The 26,638-nt window shown below is 36.0% G+C and overlaps 1 protein-coding gene across 1 annotated transcript in view; it reads right to left on the bottom strand.

Moving 5' to 3' along the window:
* The window catches only part of CEP128 (centrosomal protein 128), a 375,030-nt gene that overhangs the window by 345,682 nt on the left and 2,710 nt on the right, over positions 1 to 26,638 (bottom strand). The window contains exons 3-6 of the mRNA XM_021679614.1: positions 14,888 to 15,014; positions 13,738 to 13,856; positions 10,300 to 10,391; positions 7,949 to 8,021 (exon numbers count right to left, since the gene is read on the bottom strand). Of these exons, the coding sequence (XP_021535289.1) occupies positions 7,949 to 8,021; positions 10,300 to 10,391; positions 13,738 to 13,856; positions 14,888 to 15,014 (411 nt within the window). The remainder of the gene's footprint in view (positions 1 to 7,948; positions 8,022 to 10,299; positions 10,392 to 13,737; positions 13,857 to 14,887; positions 15,015 to 26,638) is intronic.

Raw genomic sequence — 26,638 nt, 5'->3', positions numbered from 1 at the left:
GTTATAAAATGTAAATGTTGACTTCAACTGGAGTAAGTAAGTCAGAAAACCTATATTAAGCCTTGTATAAATTGGAAGCAAATATCATGTGGACTTCAGAAGACCTTCTAAAATTCAAAAATATTTAAGTTTTGCATTAGACAATTGTTTCTTAATCAGGATTACATACACACACATGAGGTATGAGATGCCCTCAATTAGGAGACACCCCTACTTTGAAAGCAAGTTACAGAAAACACAAAACAAACCATAGCAACACAACCTGATGGGAGAAACTAGCAGTTGAACAATTCAACCAAGAGCACAATTAAGCATGTATAATTTTCCAGGTTTAGACGATATAAAAGGATACATCCTGAGGAGCTGGGCACACTGGACAGCTAGGTAAACTGGTGAATTGTATACACCAATTATACCAATGAGCTGAGCACTAGTGAGGTGTAACATCCAGTTGTGCAATCACAGCTCTATCTGATGTGGAATAATTCTTGATACATGGTAATAAGGATAAAAGAAGTTGGACTTTCTTTGAATTCAGCTGTTAACTTTAAGTTCAGTAATTATGTTTCAGACCCCCATTAATACTTTTGACTGTAGATGGTACATACCAGTTTTATTTGCTATATAAAAGAAATAAAAATGAAATAACTCATTAAGGGTTCTTTGTAAGCAGTGAAAGGTAAAACATTAACAAATGCAAAGCACACTATGCAAATTAGTATTTTCAAACTCCAAACTCAAACTATCCCAACTAACATCATCAAAAAACAGCATGACAGTACAACTGTCCACAGCTTACTCAAAACTACAAAAATCTCAGCAGAACATTGAGGATATCTGAGTTTGGAGCAAAGCCTTTGTTAAAAGCATGCTCACAAGTTGTATAGCTATGTACCAAGTTAAAGGAACCTCATACAGTGGATATAAAATAGCAAAACCCTGTTAGAAATAGCATTAGAAATATCAAATATAGTAATAGAACCATATATATATGAAAACATTCAGGGAGTTCCATTTCGAAAAATGACATTCTAGATAATTCAGACCAAACCTTCCACTAAAAATAATTCAAAAACCTAGAAATTTTAAACAAAAAGCAGTTTTAAAGCCCTGGAAAGATATAGGAGACCAAGATGAAAGAGAAGAAATAAATTCAGAGACGTTAGTCCATCTTTTCTCCCTGAAATATCAGCCCACTTCTGAAAAAGCAATTGTGATACTGAGAAGCTAAACAGAATTTTTAACAGATGTGTGGGGCTACAGAGGAAAAACCAGAGTTGAGAGCCTTTCCGAGGAAGGGGGTGCCTAGTTAAACTTCCCCAACCCCACCCCCAGCCTTTGGGCTAGATTCCTGAAGAGTCATCCACTAGCAATAAGGTGAACTAGAAATAGTTGAAACCCAGCACTGAAGTTTTAACATTGAAATAGCTCAACAAAAATAACAAGGTAATCCATGATTGCTATGGCCCTTAATCTATAACAAAAAGTAAATATATATTCCAATACATAATAATTATCAAATTACTTATCCTTATCAAATAAGAATGAAATATATTTTCTGTCAAACAAAAGTAACCAGATAATCAAAAATAAACAGTAGGCAAAAACAATGTGATCAAAATTCAAGAAAAATAAGAGATAACAGAAATAGAAACAGACCTTTATAAGATCTAGACAATGAAGTTATGACACACAGATACACAGACTGAGGATTTGGGCAAAGAACTACAAAGTTAAAAACAATGAAATCCAGGGCGCCTGGGTGGCTCAGTTGGTTAAGCGACTGCCTTCGGCTCAGGTCATGATCCTGGAATCCCTGGATCGAGTCCCGCATTGGGCTCCCTGCTCGGCAGGGAGTCTGCTTCTCCCTCTCACCCTCCCCCCTCTCATGTGCTCTCTCTCATTCTCTCTCTCTCAAATAAATAAATAAAATCTTTAAAAAAAAAAAAAACAATGAAATCCAAATTCTAAAGGGAAATATGTGATAACTGAAAATACAAAATCAGTGGGTGGGTTAATAGAGTTGATTCAGTTGAAGAAAGAACAGGTAATTAAATAAAAGGTCAAAAGAAAATAGTCAAAATAAGGAATAAAAAACAATGAATTAATACTTATAAAAATGAACATAAGAGACAAAGGGAATAGGCACAAATCAAAAGAACACAACTAAGCTCATCATAGTAAAACTGAAGAAAACCAGAGTAAGAGGAAAAACTCAAAAGCTAATTAGAGAAAAATATATATTACCATACAAAAAGCACCAACAAGACTAACAGCCGACTTCTCAACAGAAACAATGGAACTAAGAAAATGATGAAATATCTTCGAAATACAGACTAGGGGGAAAAAAAAAGGACTATCTAGAATTTTATATCCAGTGAAAATCTCTTCCAACAAAGAAAGTGAAATAAAGACATTTTCAGACAAATAAAGAGAGGATCTGTCACCAAAGAACCCACTCCAAGTGAAATTCTAAATGGGATTCATTCAGGCATATGCAGATTCACTCTGAAGAAAATTTCAAAGTATGTTCTTAAGGCAGATGAGGAATCTCAGGATGCAAAAAGGAATGAGACATGGAAAGAAATGAAGAAAGCTGAAGATGGGACACCTGGGTGGCTCAGTCAGTTAAGCATCCAACTCTTGATTTCAGCTCAGGTCATGATCTCAGGGTTGTGATCAGGCTCCATGCCTAGCGTGGAGCCTGCTTAAGATTCTCTCTCCCGGGGCGCCTGGGTGGCTCGGTTGGTTAAGCGACTGCCTTCGGCTCAGGTCATGATCCTGGAGTCCCGGGATCGAGTCCCACATCGGGCTCCCTGCTCGGCAGGGAGTCTGCTTCTCCCTCTGACCCTCCTCCCTCTCATGCTCTCTGTATCTCATTCTCTCTGTCTCAAATAAATAAATAAAATCTTTAAAAAAAAAAAAAAAAAAAAAAGATTCTCTCTCCCCCTTGTCCTCTGCCCCTCCCCCCGCCAAAAAAAATTTAAAAATTAAAAAAGACAAAGATTGTTAATTTTTTTAATGTTAAGTGATACTCTATAAAATGGCATAAAAGTATCAAAGTCCAAAATAAATCTTAAAATTAATGTATAACACATAAGATCTCTAGATAAAAAAACTAAAATATTAATGGAAGAATTTGCTCTGTTCATGAATAGGAAAATTCAACATTATAAAAATGTCAATTCTCTCCATGTTGGCCTATACATACAATGTAATCTAACAAAGATCCTAGGTTTTTAATAATTTCACATGTTGATTCTAAAATGTATTATGCAGAAATGCAGAGTAAAGAATACACAGGATAAACCTGAAGAACAAAATGGAAGGATTTACTCTACCATCTCACAACTTATCATAAAACAACAGTAATCAAGACAATGTGATATGGGCACTGGAATAGACAAATGAACCAGAGGATTGAATAAGTCCAGATACAGAAGTCTGCATATATGAACATTTGACTTATAACCAAGACAGGAGTGTAAAGTAATAACAAAGGGGTGGTTCTTTCAATAAATGAAACTGAATCAATTAGATATTTATCTAAACTGTATGATCCCTACTTCATACCTTAAACATAAATTCCAAGTAGGTATTAGATCTTAATGTAAAAGGTAAAACAATAAGCTTTTAGAATATTACATAAGAAAATATTTTTATGATCTGAGGATAGGGAACAATTTCTTAAACAGGTCAAAAAAGCACTAACCACAAAAGAAGAGATAGAAAACTGAACTAGATTAAATTTCAACAGAAGACCCCATTAAGAGTTTTAAGGAGACAAAACAACTCTAGACAATTAGAGACAACACTGCAATACATATAACTTACAGAGTGCTCATATACAAAATAAAGACCTCCCACAAATCAGTAATGAAAAGACAAGCAACCCAATTAAAAAAAAAAAAAAAGTGGGCAAAAGAAGCAAACTGGCATCTCAAAAAAGAAAATAGCCAAGTCACTAACAAGAATGGAGAGGATTCCTACTTTGAAAAAGAAAACCAAAGCTGGTGACATCACAATTCCAGACTTCAAGCTATATTACAAAGCTGTAATCACCAAGACAGTAGGGTATTGGCACAAAACAGACACATAGATCAATGGAACAGAATAGAGAGCCCAGAAATGGACCCTCAACTCTATGGTCAACTAAATTTCGACAAAGCAGGAAAGAATATCCAATGGAAAAAAAAAAAAAAAAAAAGACAGTCTCTTCAAAAACTGGTGTTGGGAAAATTGGACAGCTACATGCAGAAGAATGAACCTGAACCACTTTCTTATACAATACACAAAAATAGACTCAAAATGGGTGAAAGACCTAAATGTGAGACAGGATTCCATCAAAATCCTAGAGGAGAACACAGGCAGCAACCTCTTCGACCTCGGCCGCAGCAACTTCTTGCTAGACACGTTTCCAAAGGCAAGGGAAACAAAGGCAAAAATGAACTATTGGGACTTCATCAAGATAAAAAGCTTTTGCACAGCAAAAGAAACAGTTGACAAAACCAAAAGACAACCGACAGAATGGGAGAAGATATTTGCAAATGACATATCAGAGAAAGGGCTACTATCCAAAATCTATAAAGAACTTAACAAACTCAACACCCAAAGAACAGATAATCCAATCAAAAATGGGCAGAATTCCTGAACAGGTATTTCTCCAAAGAAGACATACAAGTGGCCAACAGACAGATGAAAAAATGCTCAACATTACTTGGCATCAGGGAAAGACAAATCAAAACCACAATGAGATACCACCTCACACCAGTCAGAATGGCTAAAATTAACAACTCAGGAAATGACAGATGCTGGCGAGGATGTGGAGAAAGGGGAACTCTTACACTGTTGGTAGGAATGCGAACTGGTACAGCCACTCTGGAAAAAGAGTATGGAGATTCCTCAAAAAGTTAAAATTGGAACTACCCTATGACCCAGCAATTACACTACTGGGTATTTATCCCAAAGATACAAATGTAGTGATCCGAAGGGGCACCTGCACCCCAATGTTTAAAGAAGCAATATCCACAACAGCCAAACTGTGGAAAGTGCCCAGATGTCCACTGACAGATGAATGAATAAAGAAGATGTGGTGTGTGTGTGTGTATATATACACACACAATGGAATACTACTCAGCCATCGAAAAATGAAATCTTGCCATTTGTAATGATGTGGCTGTAACGAGAGGGTATTATGCTAAGTGAAATAAGTCAACCAGAGAAAGACATTTATCATATGTGGAATTTGAGAAATGAGACAGAGTATCATAGGGGAAGGGAAAAAAAATAAAACAAGATGAAATCAGAGAGGGAGACAAACCATAAGAGACTCTTATCATAGGAACAAACTGAGGGTTGCCAGAGGGGAGGGGGATGGAGGGAAGGGGTAATTGGTGATGGACATTAAGGAGGGCACATGATGTAATGAGCACTGGGTATTATATAGGACTGATGAACCACTGAACTCTACCTCTGAATCTAATAATACACTATATGTTAATTAACAGAATTTAAATTAAAAACAAAAAACAAAACAAAAAAGGAAACAAAAACAAACAAAAAGAATGGAGTAGATTCGTAACAGACAATTCAGTAGGAAATTGGGGAAAAATATCAATGATGGGATAAATAAGGCCCATATCAGGCCAAAAGATGAGAAACTCTAGAAAAGACAAAATGTGAAAAATGTTCATCATCTAGTAATGATGAAAATGCAAATTACAACCATGATGAGACACTATAAACACCTAACATACTGGCTATAATTGAAAGTCTAATAATACCAAGTATTTGAAATGATGAAAAGCAACATGAATTCTCCCGCATTGCCAGTGGTAGTGCAAATTAAGGCAACCACTTTGGAAACCGGTTTATTAGTATCTACTAAATGTGAAGGCACCTATCAATTGCACTACATGTTACATACCAACAGAAATGCATGTACATAGGCACTAAAATCATGAATAAGATTACTCACAGCAGCCTTATTTGTAATAGCCCAAAATTTGAAATAATTCAAATATCATGTTAAAATACATTGCAGTAAATCTATACAATGGAATACCAAAGAGCAGTAAAAATGAACAAACTGGAAGTACTTGACACAACGCCCAGAAATATCATAACCTTAAGGATTAGCAAAAAACAGACACAAAAAACCTTGCCCTATAGGATTCCACTTACGTAAAAATTCAAAACAGTCAAAATTAACCTATGGGGTAAAAAGTCAAAATAGTCATCTCTGAAAAAGTCAAAATAGTCATCTCTGAAAAAGAAGGAGTAATTAGTGATTGGGACGGGGAATGAGGAGGCTTCTCGTGCACTGATAATGTTCTATTTCTAGATCTGGGTGGTGGTTACATGGGCCTGTTCACCTTGTAATAATTCACTGAGTTATACACTTTTCTGTAAGTAAATTATCTCCAAATTTAGAAAATTAAAAATTAAAAAACAAAAAACAAAAAACAAAGCTTCAGCAGGTTCTGCTGTAAATTGACAGGTTCCACTCTAGAATATATGACAAGAGCCAGAAGATCATTTAGTAAGTTATAAAGGATCTGGGAGCTACATTCTTCAAAGTATGCGTTCAGTTCCTGTTTAGATAGTATGTAAATCAGACAACGGCATAGACTTCTTGCTGTGTGAACCACTGCAATTAACTAAGAAAGGCTCCAATGTGTTAATCTTAGAAAATACTTTTTTTTTTGAAGTACGATAGTTCAAGTATTTTAGACTGGCACAACTTAAACTGAAGGTTTTGGTATGCTTTGAAAACTCTAGGACTTTATGTAAAAAAAAAAGGAAGTATCCCATTTCCTGATCACACATCAGCATCACCTGACATATCATCAGGCACTAACTGCGAAGATTTTGTCTATTTCAACAAAAGACAGACATCGTATCTTCACCTCTCTAGGGCACTTGGGAGGAAATCAGCACCAAAAGCACAAGAGGAATGTGCTTTTATGTGGCCAGATGTTTATTCAAATTTTTGAAACGGGCAAATTTCACTGCAAGAAGAGTAACTAAGTTGATCTCTTTAAAAATAGAGCATATCCATCTCTTAGCATATGTGGCCAATAAATTCAAACTCCAAAATAAACTCAACATATCTATGTAAAGAACTGTAAACACAATAAAAACAGCAGAAAAAAATATCTGCCTATATTCAGAAACTTTCAGTTTGAATAAAACATGTTAAGAAAAAAAGTCTGTCTGCTACGATTCCTGGTCTTAAAAAAACAAAAGGTACTGTGGGATATGAATAAATACACATTGCTCCTGAAGTTGGTAAATTTCCAAGTTTGACAATTTCTATTGATTTTTTTCTCCTAAAAAAAACAGAGAAACAACTGATGATGCAAAGAAACAGACACTGTATGTACTTCATTTTTCACTTTAATTCCATAAGGACAGTGATTTGATAAAAAGAAACCACTGAATAATGACTGTCAACAGTCTGAGTTTGAGATAATAAAACTTGAGAATTAGGGGTATTTTCAATTGGCATCATGTCCAACAACAACAGACAGCAAGGTCTTTGCAGCAATTCTGATTACAGATGTATGTGAAATAAAAATACTGAAAATACTTAATGAGGAGTGCTACAGAGTCACTACCAAGAAATTCCATATTTTTCAAACATCATTTAACACAAGCCATGGAATCACTGGGTCTCTTCTGAATATTCATAAGGAAACTCTAAAATATTAAATAATAATTCTATCTCTGATATATTACCACTATAAACATTTAAAACTTTAATACCCCAAATTTATTAATATTTTATAAGAAGTACATGAATGTATTTTAGACAAAATGGCATATATCACCCAAAAAGTTAAAATCTACTAAGCTTAACTGTGATTATGATGAGCCCAGCCACACTATCATCTGCATGAATTTATTTATTTATTTATTTATTTATTTATTAACAGAGAGTTCTTACCACATCTGGTTTTTGGGCTTCATTAAGTTTTTCTGTCAATTCTTCCAAAGCTCTTTTTGTTTCAGCATCCGACCTAGGCAAAGAAAAATATTTTAAGTTGGCTGAGAAAATACACACAATTAGTTAAATTTACAACATAATAGTTATTACATAATACTCTACTGCAGTGGTTCTTAAACATTAGCCAACATATGAAACACCTGGAGGACTTATTAAGACGGACTGCTGAATCAGTAGATATGCAATAGTGCCCAAGAATATGCATTTCTACAAATCCCTAGCTGATGCCGATGGTGCTGATTTGGGAATGACACTTGTGTTACAAGTAAGCAGAATGGGATCCTAAAATCTTCCTCATTCACAAAGTTAAGTCACCAGGTTTCACAAGAAACTTGACTTCTAATTTGGCTTAAGTAAAGTTTCTCTGCCTCACACATGCCTCTGTGTCATACAAACTATCAGCAGACCATACCAGCCCATGGATCAGAAGATTCCCAGTCCACCACTGCACATCCAAATGATCATTTAAACTAAATAAATAAATCATCCCTACAACTTCCCCTTTGTCTTCTTATAGGATAAATTTCTAAAATTCATGTTCCTAGTGCTTAATTTGTACCCTTTCTTCAAATGTGTAAAAGCTACATAATAAAGCAATCCAAGAACATACTATATTAGAATGCTGACACCATTCTACTAATTTTATTAACTTGTCAAAACTAAACACCTAGTTTTTAATTAACTAACCCTTACTGGCTTAAAAGATTAACAATAAACATAGCTCAACAATATAGCTCAAAATTCAGGAACTTAATTTCTTTATTCATACCAGCTATATCAAGAAACGATCCCGAACCACAGGTGGTTCCATAAGTGGTAAAGAGCAAATACTCTGGGGCCATATGCCTACATCTGAATACTGACTAGACCACATACCCCATGTGAACTCCAGCAAGTTGAGTTACTTCATCTCTCTGTGCCCCTTTCCATATCCAAAAATTGGAAAAAAAAATAATGATAATAATAATAATTTGGGTTGTTGTAAAATTTAAACCTACATCTATCTGACATGAAGTAACTGTTCAATAATATTAACTACTAGTAGTAGGAGTAATAGTAAGGTATTTAATTCTTATTACTAAATTTCCTGCCTTCCTCATTTAAAGGCAGGTAAGTTATATAGACTACAGTTGATAATCACAGATTTACATTTATAGCTTTGACCCCATTTTTGCTATAGCAACACAAAGCTGGTGTGTGGAATGATTTTGTCAGCTGGAATGGGAGTTAGCAAGTGAACTTGGTAAACAAACTTCCACTCAGCTTTGTTGTTCCCTCATCACTGTTGACTATAGATTGTGACTCTTGAGAAGGGATAAAAAGTTTGGTTTCTTGTAAAAATATGGCCTCCAAATGAAAAACAACTGTCACTGCTGATGATGAAAATGAAAAGACAGTGAAGAAATTTTAAATAAAGTGATACTTGTTGGGGACTACCCAGAATTGATAAAACTGCAAAGACTTGTCAGATATAAACCACTCACTTTTGAAGATTTCAACTGAAAGCTAAAATATCAGATTGGTCTCTGCCTCTGCCTCTCATCCCCTCCAATGTATTTGCAAATCGACCTCTTTGCTAAGGTCTCACAATGTATCTCTCTGTAATGGCAGCACTCCAGTATAGTAAGTTAAAATGTTTTTTTGGGGTTTTTTTGGTTTTTTTGTTTTTTATTTTTTATTTATTTATTTGAGAGAGAGAGAGAGAGAGAAACAGCATGAGAGGGGATAGGGTCAGAGGGAGAAGCAGACTCCCTGCCGAGCAGGGAGCCCGATGTGGGACTCAATCCCAGGACTCCGGGATCATGACCTGAGCCGAAGGCAGTCGCTTAACCAACTGAGCCACCCAGGCGCCCGTAAGTTAAAATGTTTTTAAAAATATGAAATTAGGGGCACCTGGGTGGCTCAGTCTGTTAAGCATCTGCCTTCGGCTCAGGTCATGATCTCAGGGTCCTGGGATCAAGCCCTGATGAAGGCTCCCTGCTCAGTAGGGAGCCAGCTTATCCCTCTCCCTCTGCTCCTCCGCCTGCTCATGTACGAGAGCGCACGCTCTCTCTCACTCTCAAATAAATAAGTAAAAATCTTTAAAAATATATATGAAATTAATTTGTCTAACAAGGAGTCATAGTACATTCTAAATTCAAAGGATTTTTAAACTGTTCCTTTAATAAATTTTAAAATACTGGTATAAAAACAGCACTGTTTTTTAAATTCATGTAAACATGTCAATTACAGAACTTATTGTGTTCTTCTAATAACTCATGCCTCCAACAAAAACCATATTCTGTTTTTACCGGCTTCTTCTGGCAAGTTCCCGATTGAAATCATCTCCAAGCCGAACTTGTTCACTGCTGAGGTCTCGGAGGGACTGATGAAAAGCATGAAGCTGGTAAAGACAAAACACAGTTATCCATTTAGGATTCTGTTTAATTCTTCCATGAAGATTCACTAAGGTTAGTAAGAACTTATTTTCTGCACTAATGCCCAAATTTTATAATGTTATTAAGACATAATAAAATACATGTCTATTCTGAAAGAAATATTTTTCCAAAGAAAAGCAATTTTTAAAAAGTTACATATAACTTTTTATATATAAACCATCACATCCTTTATAGTACAGTAATTCTGGGCCTTTTAGATACCCTAAAAGAAAAAAAAAAAAAGTCAGCAAACTTTTTCTGTAAAGAGTACAACAGCAAATATTTCAGGCTTTCAGGCTATACGATCACTGTCTAAATTACTCAATGCTGCCATTTTAGCACAGAAGTAGCCATAAACAAATGAGCATGGCTGTGTTACACAATAACTCTATTCAACTAGACCACATGCCATAGTATGCCAGTCCACACTGCAGAGAAACTCTTACCCACGTGCACCAGGAGCCATGTACAATAATGTTTGGAGCAACACTGTTCATAATGAAAACACAGAAAATAAACCAAAAGCCCATTAAGAACAGAATGGAGGAGCGCCTGGGTGGCTCAGTCGTTAAGTATCTGCCTTCAGTTCAGGTCACGATCCCAGTGTCCTGGGATTGAGCCCTGCATCGGGCTCCCTGCTTTGCGGGAAGCCTGCTTCTCCCTCTCCCACTCCCCCTGCTTGTGTTCCCTCTCTCGCTGTGTCTCTCTCTGTCAAATAAATAAACACAATCTTGAAAAAAGAAAAAAGAACAGAATGGATACGGTGCCTGGGTGGCTCAGTTGGTTAAGCAACTGCCTTCAGCTCAGGTCATGATCCCGGGGTCCTGGGATTGAGTCCCATATCAGGCTTCCCTTGCTCTGCAGGGAGCCTGCTTCTCCCTCTCCCTCTGCCTGCCATTCCCCCTGCTTGTGCTGTCAAATAAATAAAATCTTTAAAAAAAAAAAAAAAAAACCCAGAATGGATATAAATAAATTGTGATATATTCTCCCAGTGGAGTATAATATAGCAGTAAAAATGAAATGCTCAAACCTACCTACACATTAGTAAGGCTGAATGTCAAAAATGTAACATCAATTGAAAAAAAGCAAAAGAAGACATACAGTATTATTCCACTTATATAAAGTTTAAACAAAGGGAATATTAAACAAGATGTAAGTAGTGCAAATATTTTGTTTTATTTTTAAAGCAAGAGAATGATTAATATAAAAGTCAGGATAGTTGACAGCCCTTGGGGAAAGGAAGAGTGTAAAAGAGCCTTTAGGGGTATGATAATGCTCTGATTCTTGGCCTGGGTGGTGGTTACATGAATTTTTCTTTAAATTATTGTACTTTTAACTGTAAATATGTATACCACATATGTATGTGTATACTATAATTTACAACAAAAAATTAAGTTATAGAGATTTGCAGAAACAACAAATTCATTCATTTCAACAAATGCACATTGAGCAACTAATCAGTGCCAGCAATTGTGGTAGGAAACAAGGGGCTCAGAATTTAACATGGGAGATAGACATGCAAACAAAATGACAAATGATGTGCAGGGCATTAAGAAAGTACACAGTCGGGGCTCCTGGGTGGCTCAGTCGTTAAGCATCTGCCTTTGGCTCAGGTCATGATCCCAGGGTCCTGGGAATAAGCCCCACATCAGACTCCCTGCTCGGCGGGAAGCCTGCTTCTCCCTTTCCCACTCCCCCTGCTTGTGTTCCCTCTCTCGCTGTGTCTCTCTCTGTCAAATAAATAAATAAAATCTTAAAAAAAAAGAAAGTACACAGTCAATGTGGAGCTAAAGGTCATCTTAAGAGACTTAAAGTCAGGAAGAACAGTTAAAAAGAAAGGAGTGGAGGTAATACAGTAAATGAAGAGCAGACCATTCACTTGGGTTTTGCCATGGTTTTCCAGTTTTGCAAACCAGAACCCTAGGACTCAACCTTGACACCTCCTTTTCAATCATTCCCACCCTCCCCAAATGGTCATCTGATCTTCAAGACCTTTTATTTTACCCACCAAATAGCTTTTAAATCTACCCCCAACCCCATTCTCTCCAACTCCATTTATCCTAATCCAAGTAACTAGCATCTCACACCCACAACACAGCAATATCCTCTTAATTGGCTTGCCCACACTGATTCCATTTTTCCACACTAGAGGTGGAGTGATCTTTTCAAAATAACTGTCACCCCCTTACAAGGCTGTGCAGAGTCTCAGCCCTTCATGTGTCTTCAGCCACACGGCCTTTTTAAAGCTGCTCATAGGTGTTAGCTTCCTTCTGCCAAAGTATTTGTTCTACCTAAAATGACTCACTCAACTTTCAGGTCTCAGCCCATCAGCCTTTCTTCAGGAAACCTTCCCTGACTGGGGCAAGTCCCTCTACCACACACTCCCATGGCCCTATGCTTTCTGTTGTAGCTTGCAACTCAGCTCACAGTTAAGGGTGTATTTGTGTACTTATTTGATTAATAAGTAGCCCCCCCCCCACCCAGATTACAAGCTCCAGGAAAAGGCAAGTTTTACTTATTCCTGCTTCCAAGCACAAGCACTGTCCCAGAACACTAGCACTAAATAAACAGAATGAAAGAGTAAATGAATCATGCTAGGATATTGTTCTCTGCTCCAGGCTTCATTATATAATCCACTCCAGCAAGTTGCACCTACCAAAAAAATAAGTAACACAGTAAAGGAAAAGTTTCTACAAGGCATCTTCTTGTGCACTTGGTTCTGTTACTTCTATCCTAAGCTATAACAAGTAAAAGCTACAGGTGAGTATCCTGACAAACTTTGAGCCCGCAATCCTGAAACAACCAAAACATAGATGTCAAAGTCAGCAACATCCTCTAGTCCTTATCTAATTAATTTAGCTACCCAAGGCAACAAGAAACATTTTTTCAGCTCTTGTAGGGAAGTTTAAAGTAGAAAAAGAAATATATCTGTAGAACTAATACATCCAAAATCTTCAGTGAATACGTGAAATACATGAAAAAAGTATAAAAGTTCTTGCTTCTATTAAGTAGCTCCATCAGTGATTCAACAATCAGAAAAACACTAATGAAAAAAATCAATAGGTTAACAACACAGGACTAACTTGTTTATATGAAACAAAGTAGCTGACTTAGCAGGGCTACAGAAGAGTGAGCCACCCGAACAAGGAAACAAAACATGTCCAGCTTAACTCACCTTTAAATGTTCCACAAAACATCCTCCTCCATTACAAAATTCAAAGTAAATGATAATTATTTATTGAAAATAAAATAGTTTACTTGGTTTAAAAATATATATATATCAAATAGAGATTACAGAATAATACAAAGTACCTGGCCCATGTCATCAGGCTCCCGAACAAATCGGACACCAGTTCTGGACCTAATTCGCTTAGTACCCTGTTGATCCCCATGGTCCTTGAGGGGTGAGGTAGGTGGAAACCGGTAGCTCTCTTTAGAGATAAAAGAAAAAAAAAAAGAATAAAAACAAGCAGGAGAAGAAACAATCTAAAATTTTGTTCAGAAAATATATATACACAGGCCCTAACACAGACTATTTCCCAAGTATCTTGCTAGGGCGACAAAATCAGCACTAATCTTGCTCTTAAAGCGGATAAAATGAGCAACAGAAATAACTTGGAGATAGAAAACATTAAAGGTTTTAATTTGCTATACTTTTCAAAGACGTAATATAGTATTTCCCTTATTTAAAAATAATAAATTGGCAAGTAAAAATAACTTTTATGTCTTTCTAAAATATAAATTAAACAATTTTTCAAACAAACTAATCTAAAATCTGAACATTGTTTAAAAAAATCAATAAAAACTACATAAAAATAGCTAATGTGTCCAATTTTTAATCCTTATTATGATCAACAGCAATATTAACAATGTGGGCTACTAATGTTCACTTCTATGTAAATCACCTCTCTTCACTGCAGACTTTTCTGTTCTTTTCTATTCTAAGTCTTTTCCATTCAAATGTGATCTCAGTGTTGTAGGAAAGTATTAAGATTAACTACAGGCAAACCAAGTGTTACATCTTTAATCTAGCCGTTGAAATCTAGCTTGGCACCAAAGATAAAATTCACCTGTTCTTAACAAGTGTCATAGGATATTTCTTAATCAGACTTTGAAAAACTATGAAGCCGGGACAAGACTTCTCATCTAGAAAGTACACCACACAGTAAATCCTATTTGTGTATTCGTTTTGATTAGGGACAGACAATTAAATCCAAGTTTTGTCAAGTAAAACTCTATGTAGTCTATCAAGTCTGAGAACAAAAGTAATAGAATAACAATGTCCTACTGAACATATTTCAAAATAGTCACCACAAAATTACTGACAACTGCATCTTCTTAACCTTATTTGTATGATCTTGTATATGGGTCCTATTTCTCCAAAGACTAAATGTATCCAATAATGGACTTCAGGAATATTTGTAAAACAAAAAAGAGTTTTCAAAACATCTGAAGAGTTTACCTGTCACAGTGCCACCATCGAGGTCACTTGCACTCAGACTTGTAACAGAAATACTTCTCCCTCCTGAGTTTCTCAATAAACGTTGACTCCGCAGTTGGCCTATTGATTGTTCCAAGCTTTCTTTTAACTAAATTAAAGAATATAATGAAGGAAAAGTTATTCTCTCTAAACAATTTCAAATACAAACAGACAAGAGATTTTTAAAGCTATTTCTGAAATTATCTGAGTTCCAAAAGAGAGTTTATATCAGAAAAAATTCTGAAGCAAGGTATGTTAAGAACTATAAACATAGTAAAGAGAAATATTCTCAGAACCAATTCTAACATCTGGTTTTAAAAGGCATCTGTTGCTACCTATTCCGTCTATCAGCAGAATGTGAAAAACTGATCTACTACCCAAGGGCTTACAAAACCAGATTAAATGTCTAATTGATGTGCCACCCATACTTAGAAACATAACAAGGCCATATATCTGAAAGAAGAGAGAGAGTCTGCCTTCCTTCTAAATATTCCTTCAGAAGCCCCAGGTCTATAACAAATAGGAAACTAACCAGTTATCACAGTGACTTCTGCTATTAAAATAATGTACTTGCCCAATTGCATATCAGAACATCTTTTTCATTCATTCAAAGACTTCAAATACCAGAAAACTATGTGGTCAGGTGTCAAACTGTTAATACATACTAGAGAATAGAGTTGTCCAAATGCTCTCTTCAGATTATTAAGGAGTCAGCCAGCAGGGGATATAAGACAACTTCTAGACCTAAAGAGCTGCATTAAATAAAAAGACACTAAATACAAAGAATAATGTCCAGAGCTATACACAGCTACAGACCTGAAAAGAAGATTCAACTGAAACCCAAGGTAACAGAGAGAAAAGCTGAGGGAAATCCACATACCCTGAACTACTGGTCAACTTCAGGTCTAGATAACTTATCCAAGGATAAATAAAAAATAATAAAAATAATGCATAGATCCATAGAACAAATCACCCATAACTCTTTAAAGAGAATGTCAAAACAAATGATTGACAGGACAGGGTTTCCTAAATTCAGCCAGAATTAAAGAGTAGAAGACCACTTATGGAGAGAACAATTTGGTTTCCCTGGGGAACCGTGCAGAAAAAAAGTAACCTCAGTTAAAGAGAAAGCACAGATGAAACAGAATGTGAATGACAAATGAGCAAATCCTTTCTCATTTTGGTTATTTGGATTTAGCTCTTCTGCAGAACCAAGGATAAAATGTCTGGATTAAAGAAATAAAATTTCAGGAATGCACCTCTAATGTTGCTCTCATTTCTGGGGGGTGGGGGGAGGCTAATATTTCTGCACTCTCTGTCCCCTGCTTCCCTAATTTGGGATATACAAGATACCATCCTGCCTGAGCATTCACTGGCTATAGGACCCAGTCTATTAATCCAGAGAAATACAAAGAGAAGGCCCAGGAAAACAAGGTCTACCTTGAGAATCATTTATACGTAAGTAAAATAAAATTAAATCTAACATGTAAGTAGACCAACGATTTTACAGTGAACACGAAATAGTGTATCAGTAACCTATGATAAGCTCTGAATAAAATTAAACCATGTTAAGAAGCTCAAATCTAAACTGTAACATGAAAAAGGGATTAGAAATATAAAATGACTTTAGATCACACAAGTTAGTGACAGAACCAGCTCTATTAACTTTTTCTGTGTTTATCTTTATTATTCACATCTTTCAAGTGAGGCCTGATGACAGTATCCTTTTAGAAACAAAAGTAAGCAGTCATTTCTTGTTATTGCTTTTCTTGTGGATAGTCTGCCCTTTCTAGCTCCAATTATTAAGATTTTGTTTGACTCTGTCAATGGTCTTACTGTGATATAACAATGTGAAGTTTTATATGTAGCTATCCCATTTTTGACCCATAGAGATCATGGAATCTCTACCTTGATATCTTTCCTGTGTTATAAATTCTCAGCCATCATCTCTTCAAACATTGTTTCCGCCCTTTCTCTCCTCCCTCTCTTTCTGAAAATCTGGTTATATTCAAGTAATCTTTCTACCAAATCCTATATGTCATTCATGCTCTTTTCTATATTATTCATCCTTTCATTTGTCCATTTTTCTTTTTTGGGTATCTTATGCTGGCCTATCTAATTCATTAATTCTCTCTTCAGTGTAATACCAACTGCTATTTAATCCATACTTTAACAGAATTGGTTTAATTTATTTATTTGCTTATTTTAGTTACATTATTCAGTTTCTGTAATTTTCATTTGGTTCTTTTTTGGAGTTTCCAATTCTTTGTCAAAATTCTCAATCTTGTCTTTTAATTTCTTGAACAGGTTAATCAGAATTTTTTTTATATTCTTATGTATGTTTCTATTGTCTGGTTTTTTCCCTTGATTTTCAGTCACCTCTTATATTTTCTTATGCCCGATTATCATGCAATAAACATTGTATATGAAAAACTGTGGAGATTATTTAAAGCTCTGGATGATGACATCTTCCTCCAGAAGGGATTTGGTTTTGCTTCTAGCAGGAAGTCAGGCTAGGGTCACTAGGAAACCCAAATAACCTTAATCTAGTTAGGAACCAATATGATTCAAAGCTGGGCTTCTGCCCCCATCAGAACAGGTCTATTTTCAGTTCATCACTTCTCTCATTTTCAGCTCATCATTTTTCCTAGGCTATCATTCTTTGGTGTCTCCAGTGAAAGCCTGAAGATTCCTGAATTCCAGTTTTGGTCTCTCTGGCCTCTCCAGTCTATGGAAAGCTTTGATCCTATCCTCTCTGCTTCTAAGCCATCTCTTTTGAAATCAGCGACCGCCTTACACGAAGAAGAGTCACAAATGCACAACTCATCCTTCTGGACTTCCATTTTTGACAGATCTTTACCAGATCTAGACTACAAAATCCCTCACTTGCTTGGTTGTTCTCTGATAGATTCATAATACTTTTTTTCTTTTTGCCTTTCTAGTTGTTCTGAATAGGAGAGGTTATCCAAAATAATCTTATCTAGCAATGCCAGAAGGAGAACTTGCCATCATCCTTTTCATGTGGGCTTACTGCTAACAAATCCTAAACTGTAGCTAAATGCTGATGAATAAAATGAATTTACACACACACACACACACACACTCCCTACTAATAAAAACAACAACAACAACAACAAAAACCCATCATGGAACCATATGGAAAATATTACAGAATAAGAGAAATGATCCATTACCCCCAAATCTAGAAATAATAACAAATGTTGGAAATTTAATCATTTCAGAAATAAGATAAAAAGTTAGACAAACTACCTGGCAACCTCATTTTAAAATTCTAAAAAGATCTATCATACACCACTGAATAGATGAACAGGCTGATATATAAAGACCAAAAACTATAATGTAAAAGGTAAATGAGACAAATATTTTTTAATTACTCCTACAAGTATCATGGCAAAAACAGGTCCTCCTCCTAAGATACAAAACTGAAAATATAATTGAATTAAAACCTACACTTCATGGGGCACCTGGGTGGCTCAGTTGGTTAAGCATCTGCCTTGGGCTCAGGTGATGATCTTGGGTCCTGGGATCAAACCCAGTGTCCAGCTCCCTGCTCAGCGGGTGTCTGCTTGTCCCTCTCCCTCTGACAACCCCCTCCCCCCGACCTGTGCTCTCTCTCTCACTCTATCTCAAATAAGTAAAATCTTTTTTTTTTTTAAGATTTATTTATTTATTTGAGAGAGAGAGAATGAGAGACAGAGAGCATGAGAGGGAGGAGGGCAGAGGGGGAAGCAGACCCCCTACTGAGCAGGGAGCCCGATGCGGGACTCGATCCCAGGACTCCAGGATCATGACCTGAGCCGAAGGCAGTCGCTTAACCAACTGAGCCACCCAGGCGCCCCAAATAAGTAAAATCTTTAAAAAAAAAAAAAAAACCCTACACTTAAAGTAGCAATAACACAAGATACTGCATAAAATCTAATTGTGATATATGAAACCAATCTGATAACTCCTAAAACATAAAAACAAAGAGATAAAGAAATAATAAAATTATAAAAACTGTTTTAAACTCTTCAGGATTTTAACCCCTAACTAGGTGCCAAAGCAAATCAAACTTGAAATTAAATGGGGGAAAAAAAAAACAACACTAATAAAACTCAATTTAAGATTAATGTACGATGACGGATGATGTTGTTTTGCTGATCGCTAAGTCAATGCTCCACACAAGACTGTGCTGCCGACTCCAGTTGTACAGGTTCTAAGAGCTTAGCGTGGCTACCTGCGCAGGTACCAAATGATGCTTCCATTTTCCACCTATGTCCCCATCTGAAAGACTGGAAAAGCAGCGTCATGGAATATGTTATGCCATATTTTCCACCTCAACTTGAGGTGAATGTATTATTTACATATTAGGTCTATTCATTTACCGCCATTCATTTGATGTTAGACTAAAATAATTGAAACATTACTACTATGTACTGGTACGAATACAAATAAAACTTGGGCACTGAAACTGAATGGCAATTATAAAATAGTTTATCCAAATTGTCAAGACATGCTTTTAAACTTAGAAGTCAAGAAGTCCTCCTCTAGGCGGGGGCGCCTGGGTGGCTCAGATGGTTAAGTGTCTGCCTTCAGCTCAGGTCATGATCCCAGGGAACTGGGATCATCGGGCTCCTGGCTCAGCAGGGAGCCTGCTTCTCCCTCTCCCTCTGCCTCTCCCACTGCTCATGCTCTCTCTCTGTATCTGTGTGTTTCAAATGAATAAATAAAATCTAAAAAAAAAAAAAAAGAAAGAACTCTCCCTCTAGGCAATGATGAAATAATTTGAGCATCAATGGAAATATTACCTACAATGGATTCAAACACTTCAAATATGCATAAATTTGTGAGTTAATAATCTTCAAAGGAGAAAAAAAACCACTGGTCACTACTGAGCATGCTAGGAAACCAACTCATTATTTTGGAAACTAGCAGATAAATGAAACTGTGTAAAACTACATAAGCTTTTAGATTAACATTAAAATAAAAATATCAGGGCGCCTGGGTGGCTCAGTCGGTTAAGTGTCTGCCTTCAGCTCAGGTCATGATCCCGGGGTCCTGAGATCAAGCCCCGCATTGGGATCCCTGCTCAGCGGGAGCCTGCTTCTCCCTCTCCCTCTGCTGCTCCCCCTGCCTGTGCTCTCTCTGTCAAATAAATAAAATCTCTAAAAATAAAGGAATGAATAAATAAAATAAAAATATAAAACCTTAAAATTCTCACAGAGCTCTGAAAGTTCTGTGATGGCTCTATGTGAAAGACTCTAATTAGAGACAAACAGAAGTCAAATTTAATGAACTGAAAAAAGAGTATATAACTCTAAAGGACTGACCACAGTGCAAAGCAAGTCTATGAAAGGGAGTCATCCAGGCGTCAATGGGGAGTCCAAATAAGAGGTGTGATCATTGAAAACATCATGATTCAGAAAGACCGGAGGGAAGCCGGGCAGTGATTTCCTCAGAGGTGCTACTTTTGCTTCTGCTTCTGTTCTTATCCACATAGTTCACACCATAGCAGCTAAAATTCTGTTTTGTTTTGTTTTTGTTTGTTTTGTTTTGTTTTTGAGGGCACAATAAGACAGTATGTAAAATAATTAGAACAGTGCCTGGGGAAGATTAGTTTGCTCAGTATATAGTTTTTCTAGGATGACTGTAGGCAATGCATAGAAGAGCAAAAAATAAATGGAATGAAAAAATGGGATTTTTACTCTGGATAAACTCTTCAGAAGAATTTGTCATTCCCTAAAAATGATTTCACTAAATTCCTCTGGCTGTATACTTAGGGACTCTTGAATAGCAACAGTATCGATATTCCCACTAACAGCAGATATTTCTTTATAACTCCACAAAGAACTCCTTCATAATATGATTCACATTTCATTTCCAGCATTATCACTTTTCACTTTATTGTTTTACTATCAGCCGATCCCTTATTATTTATTTTTGTAAAAGAGCACACCACAAGTTTATCATTAGAAGGCAAGAAAGTAACCCAACTATGTGTTTTACTATCTGTGAGCAATCAGCAACAGACTTCAAAAGCAGTCATCTCTTATTTACATAGTAATATGTGAACTGAAGAGCTAGTAGCAAAGTGTGTACTTTTTGCAGTTACTCATAGTTACTAAACTTTGTTAACTGAAATTCAAATTGTGTTGCTTGGGGACTGGTGTTATTTGGCCAAACTGAGGAATGAAACTCATGCACATCAAAACCAAGCCACAAGGACTGCCTGTATTTACTTTCCAGAGTCCTCAAATAGCTGCTCCGTGCATTCAGTAGTGGTTTTATAGAATACCCAGTGAACAATATGCTAACTCTACCTACCTGGGCCTGGAACTCTGGTTTGTTTTTTTTAAGTTAAAAATATTGACTTTCCAAAATTCTTAATGGCAAACTTCTTGACCGATGGTAGGAAGGTAAGGTTTCCAAGCAATAGTAAACAGTAGGAAACTAGGCACCAACTCCACAAACAGTTATCAGAAATGCCTAAGCAATAAATCATTCAATAAAATTTGGCTTCAATAAGAGAAAATGAGAAATGGCAAAGAACCACATGTATAAACTTTCTTGGTAAATATAGAGCAACAGTAACTGCTTCACTAATAATCATTGTATCTCACAAATTCACATTCACAGCAAAACTAATTCCATCCTTGACTATGCTCGTTTTGAGAGAGAAAAAGAAAATCACACAAAAAAATAGTCACTAGAAAATTCTTAAAAGACACTTACCGTTATTCCACAGAGACCATAATAGAAATAAACTAGGACTAGTCATTATTCACATATACATATAATAGCTACCAAATAATCATCAAATAATTAGCTTCCATACAAATGAAAAATACAACTTAAAAAAAAAAAAAAAGCCAGCAATAACCTTGGTAAAAATTATAAGTGCTGCACTTTAAAGTAGGCTTGGGGGTGCCTGCGTGGCTCAGTCGGTTAAACGGCCGACTCTTGGTTTCAGCTCAGGTCATGATCTCAGGGTCCTGGGATCAAGCCCAATCTTGAGCATCAGCGCAGAATCTGCTCAAGGATTCTCTCTCCCTCTCCCTCTGCCCCTCCCCCTGCTTGTGTGCGTGTGCGCATGCATGCACATTCTCTTTCTCTCTCTCTCTCTCTCTCTCTCTCTCTCTCTCTCAAATAAATACATCTTAAAGTAGGCTTGAATTTTGGAAACCATGTAAAGATCCCATTCAGTTTCTTCAGATACTTTTCTCACTCTAAATTGTCTCTTATTTACATACCAAGAAAAAACGTCCCCTAACATAACAGATTCTACAGAAATGCATGCAAATTTGCATAGTTAAGCAGAAACTGGAAAACATTCTGCCTGAAGATTGAGTTTTGTTTTCACCTAACACTAAAGAGTCAGTATTTAGCAAACATTCACAATATATATAGCACCAGTGACCATAGAAAGTTTGTGTTATAAATTTAGATGTATCTACAATAATGACATGTAAAAAGAAATTGAAGTACTTCGATTTACAAATGATAGAGGTCAGCTTGACAAAATCCAGGGCAAAAACGCAAGCAGAAAAGAGGTCATTTTAAAAATTCTGTCCAGGATAATGATGTCATCCACAGGCACTTTGATTAAGTGCTTTTATGCCTGGCTTTCCTTCACTGCCTATTTCTCTACAGAATGCCAAAGTTTATCTGACAACAGACTGCAAAATATATTGGTTGTAGAGCAGTTAATTGTATCAGCTCTATTTTGGTTCCTTACAGTCTATTTGTCTTCTACTATTAAAAACAAGAAGAAAGAGGAAGAGGAGGAGGAGGAGTTTTAAAAAATTAAACAAGAGTGTAAATTTATGGTTTGCATATTTTTCTGGTCCCACCATCTGTTGCTGAAATGTATTTTTAAAATGGTTGCTACTATTTTATTTTTATTTACCAAAAGATCATTAGCTCCAGGTGCTTTGCCTAACCTCTCTCCATATGCTGATTTATGGAAATATAAGCGCATAATAGTATTCCCAAAATTGAGAAATTCCCTTTCAAATGATACATCATTTTTATTTATGTAACTATTTTGTTTTTAAATGAAATCATATATTCAAAGCCCATATATCATACACATTCTAATAATTTGGAAGTATTTTTAAAATATTTGTATGTAGTATTTTAAGTATCAATAAATGAGCACTCATGGAATGTGTTCTTAATAGACATTATACTCATGAATAGAAGATAGACAAAAAGCAATATTTTGTATGTTTTAACTTAGCATATACTTTGAAGTCAAAATAATCAGACATACATATCCCTGTGAGTGTTGCAACACATTATGTTGTTTATTGTCACAATGATACACAAATGAAACTGGGTTTAGGCCCAATGAATTCAAAGAAAGGAAAGTAACCTGTTCTGAGTGCCTAGAATATACCAAGTACTACATTAAGAACATAGCCAATGCTTGAAGGTAAGGATTATTGGATGAATTAAAGAAACAACAAAAACATGAATGTTTAGCAAGTGTCTAAACAGTGTGACCACATTAATAACTGTTAGTTAATAATGAGGGATATAGGACAATGTTCATTTTTCAGATGATGAAATTCAAGTTCAGAGAAGTTTAATACCTTGTCCAAAGTCACTAAAATGGTTTCAGGATTAAATCAGGATTAAATTTCAAATCTGACTCCAGAGTCTACATTTTTCCATTAGTCTCAAAGCAAAATTCTATAAAAATTATTCTCCTGTCCAGCAATTTCATGAAGGACTTGGTAATGTAACTTTAAATATAAGACTTTAAGAACCTAATTCCTAAGATCCAAAACATATTTACAAAAAGGAGGTGGTAGCAGAATTTAACTGCTTGACTATAATTTTTTACCCATAGACTCTTTTTTTTTTTTTTTTAAAGATTTTATTTATTTATATGACAGAGAGAGACAGCGAGAACAGGAACACAAGCAGGGGGAGTGGGAGAGGGAGAAGCAGGCTTCCCGCTGAGCAGGGAGCCCGATGCGGGACTCGATCCCAGGACCCTGGGATCATGACCTGAGCCGAAGGCAGACGCTTAACGACTGAGCCATCCAGGCGCCCACCCATAGAATCTTACTACTTAACATTAAACTGAATAATTTTCACCTTCAGGACAATTAGTAAAACTCAGCCAGGAAAACAAGGGGCAGATAACCTTCAGCTTTGGGATATTAGAAGTGGTTTGTGCCTGGCCCTAAACCATTACCATTATCCTTCTGGGATGTCACTATATTTGAGAACTGAAACCCATTGAATACAAGAAAAAACCTGAACTTTATTATTTAACATTCAAATTCTTTCAAAGTCCATATGCCAGATGGTAACATCCTATTACTCCCAAAGGGAAATTTTAATCAGAGTACCTAATTAGAAGAAAAATTACCTGTTAATGCAAGTCTCTAAGTTCTAATTTGATATTACTATATTCTCATCAATCTTTACCTTAAAAATGAACTTAATCAGTCTGCTGATTTGAATCAAGACAACTGTATTTTTCTCATATAACCAACAGTAACTAGTGTAGCCTCAGCTGCAATCCAAATTTCTACTGCAAAAGGTATTAACTTTTCATGTTGAATATTCTTTTTTTTTTAATAGTCTTCCTTGAGGGCATTCCATTTTTATAATATTAACACAAAAACAGACCCTGTTCTCTCATGAATAGGAACACATAGTTCTAGAAATATTTTAAACACTAGGCTTATCAACTGTACTATTAGATACGGGAGTACAATACGTTCCAACTCTTCATAGTAAGCTTTCAAATAAAACCTTCCCCACAGGTCCTCTTTTGCCAAAATATTCTCAGACCTCCAAAGAAATCTACAGCATGAGAAATAATGTAAGATGACACTTCCATAAAGTCATTAAGTTCTTGCACCCAAACACCCTAAGACATACTATCCAACTAAATATGGCTCATTGGCTGAAGCAGCTGCAAAAAAGGCTCGTGAAAAATCAATGGCTGTTATTTAGGAGGAAGGGAAAAACTGATGCTGATGTAGGCAACTTGCAGAACTTTCCACATTGCCTAAGTGGCAGCTAGAACCGCCAACTTTGACCATCTGTCAATGCCAGTCCTAGCTCAGTGCCATATTTCTTCCCAGTTCTGTTTCTGGACTTGTTCCTGCTAACTCTCGTTCTGGACATTGTATCAGCTATAACATTAATGACTAGTGTGACAGTGGGCTTCTGTTTTTCTATCAGTTAATATAATCTCCAAAATCTAGGTTATCATCGTAAAGTACATAAGCCTTCAAACTTTGAACCCAAAATCCCAATTTTCAGAAATATGAACTCAAAGCATCACACAAATGTGAGCAACCATGACTCAGCAAAGTAAATGAATCCTGATGCTAAGGTTCAGGATAATATCCTATCCACAGCTCTGTCACTAACTAGCCCTGAGCCCATGGGCAAGTTAGCAACCATTCTGTGCCCCGATTCTTTTATCATGTAAATGAGGATAATAATAGTATCTACCTAACAGGAGAGAACTCAACTAGGTAATATAAAAGAGTTGAGAGAACTCAACTAGGTAATATAAAAGAGTGCCTGGGATGTCCTAGTAAGCATACGGAGACACGAAAAGGGAGGTGTGCTACTGCTCTCTGAGACCCCGTGGACTGCATCACCGATATGCGTTAACAATGCTCAACTCCTCGTAGAGAGGCCTTCACATATAAGAAGTAAATCTAGGATTGGCAGTTATAAAGATTTAAAGGAACAAGGTGAAATTATGCTATAGTTCAAGGAAAAGTCATCAAAAAAGTAACCCAACATGACTCTTGATCCTTAGGCCTTACAAACCAACAGGAGTAATTCTCACAGTTCTCTTGTTGGGGGAGATCATCCCAGGAGGGAAACGCTACGTTAAATATTTGTATTTCCCCTCACCCACTGCAAATTAGGTTAACAAAGTTAAATCCCAATAAAACAGATACTAAATATGCATATATATGCACACACACCTCACTTATCCATTTCCTGAGGTTTAGCAACAGAATCATTTACAAAATCTAAGTTAATAATAAAAATTATTGTCTTCCCTAGAGCAAAAGAATTTGCTCATTTTCTAGGAAATCTCTTCTATTTTAAAAAAAGAAATGCTAATTTCAACAAAGCAATGTATATTTAGAATGGAGAAATTTTTTAACAATTGAACACTGGTTAAATACTGGATAAACCTGTTTCAGGATGTTTAAGAGAAAAAAAAAAAACAGCAGGTTCTATAGCAAGACTGGTATGAATTACAGCACAGCCACCAAAAAAAAAAAAAAAAAAAAAAGCACTCTCCAGAGTCTCTCCCTAAACAGAACACATATTGATTAAAAACTAAATAAATAAAAAGACAAAAACCCTCATTTTTGGTTATGATATATTCCATAGCAGTTTAATGCTAAGAAAGCAATTTTCATTGAAGAGCCCATCAGAATCACTTGTGAGAAATATTCTTTCCAATTTACACATATTCCCACAGATTATGGCAGATATTCCCACAGGTAATTTACAGGTGGCAGGGTAAAAATCATTGTTCTAATGAGTAAGTCTAATATAAGGCAATGAATGACATACTCTTCTACTATGCTGCAGGGAAAAATCACTGAGAACCAACTGTTTTAATAGAACAAGAATTTGGGGAAATGAACGAAGAGACTGTAGACCAAAGAATAACCTAAAGCAAAAGGAAAGACTCTTGCTTCCTATGTCTTACTTTTAATGAATAGCTTTGCA

The sequence above is a fragment of the Neomonachus schauinslandi genome, chromosome 9 (genome assembly GCF_002201575.2).
Source record: "Neomonachus schauinslandi chromosome 9, ASM220157v2, whole genome shotgun sequence".
In the NCBI taxonomy this organism is placed as follows: domain Eukaryota; kingdom Metazoa; phylum Chordata; class Mammalia; order Carnivora; family Phocidae; genus Neomonachus; species Neomonachus schauinslandi.
This window is presented reverse-complemented; position numbering and strand designations above follow the sequence as displayed.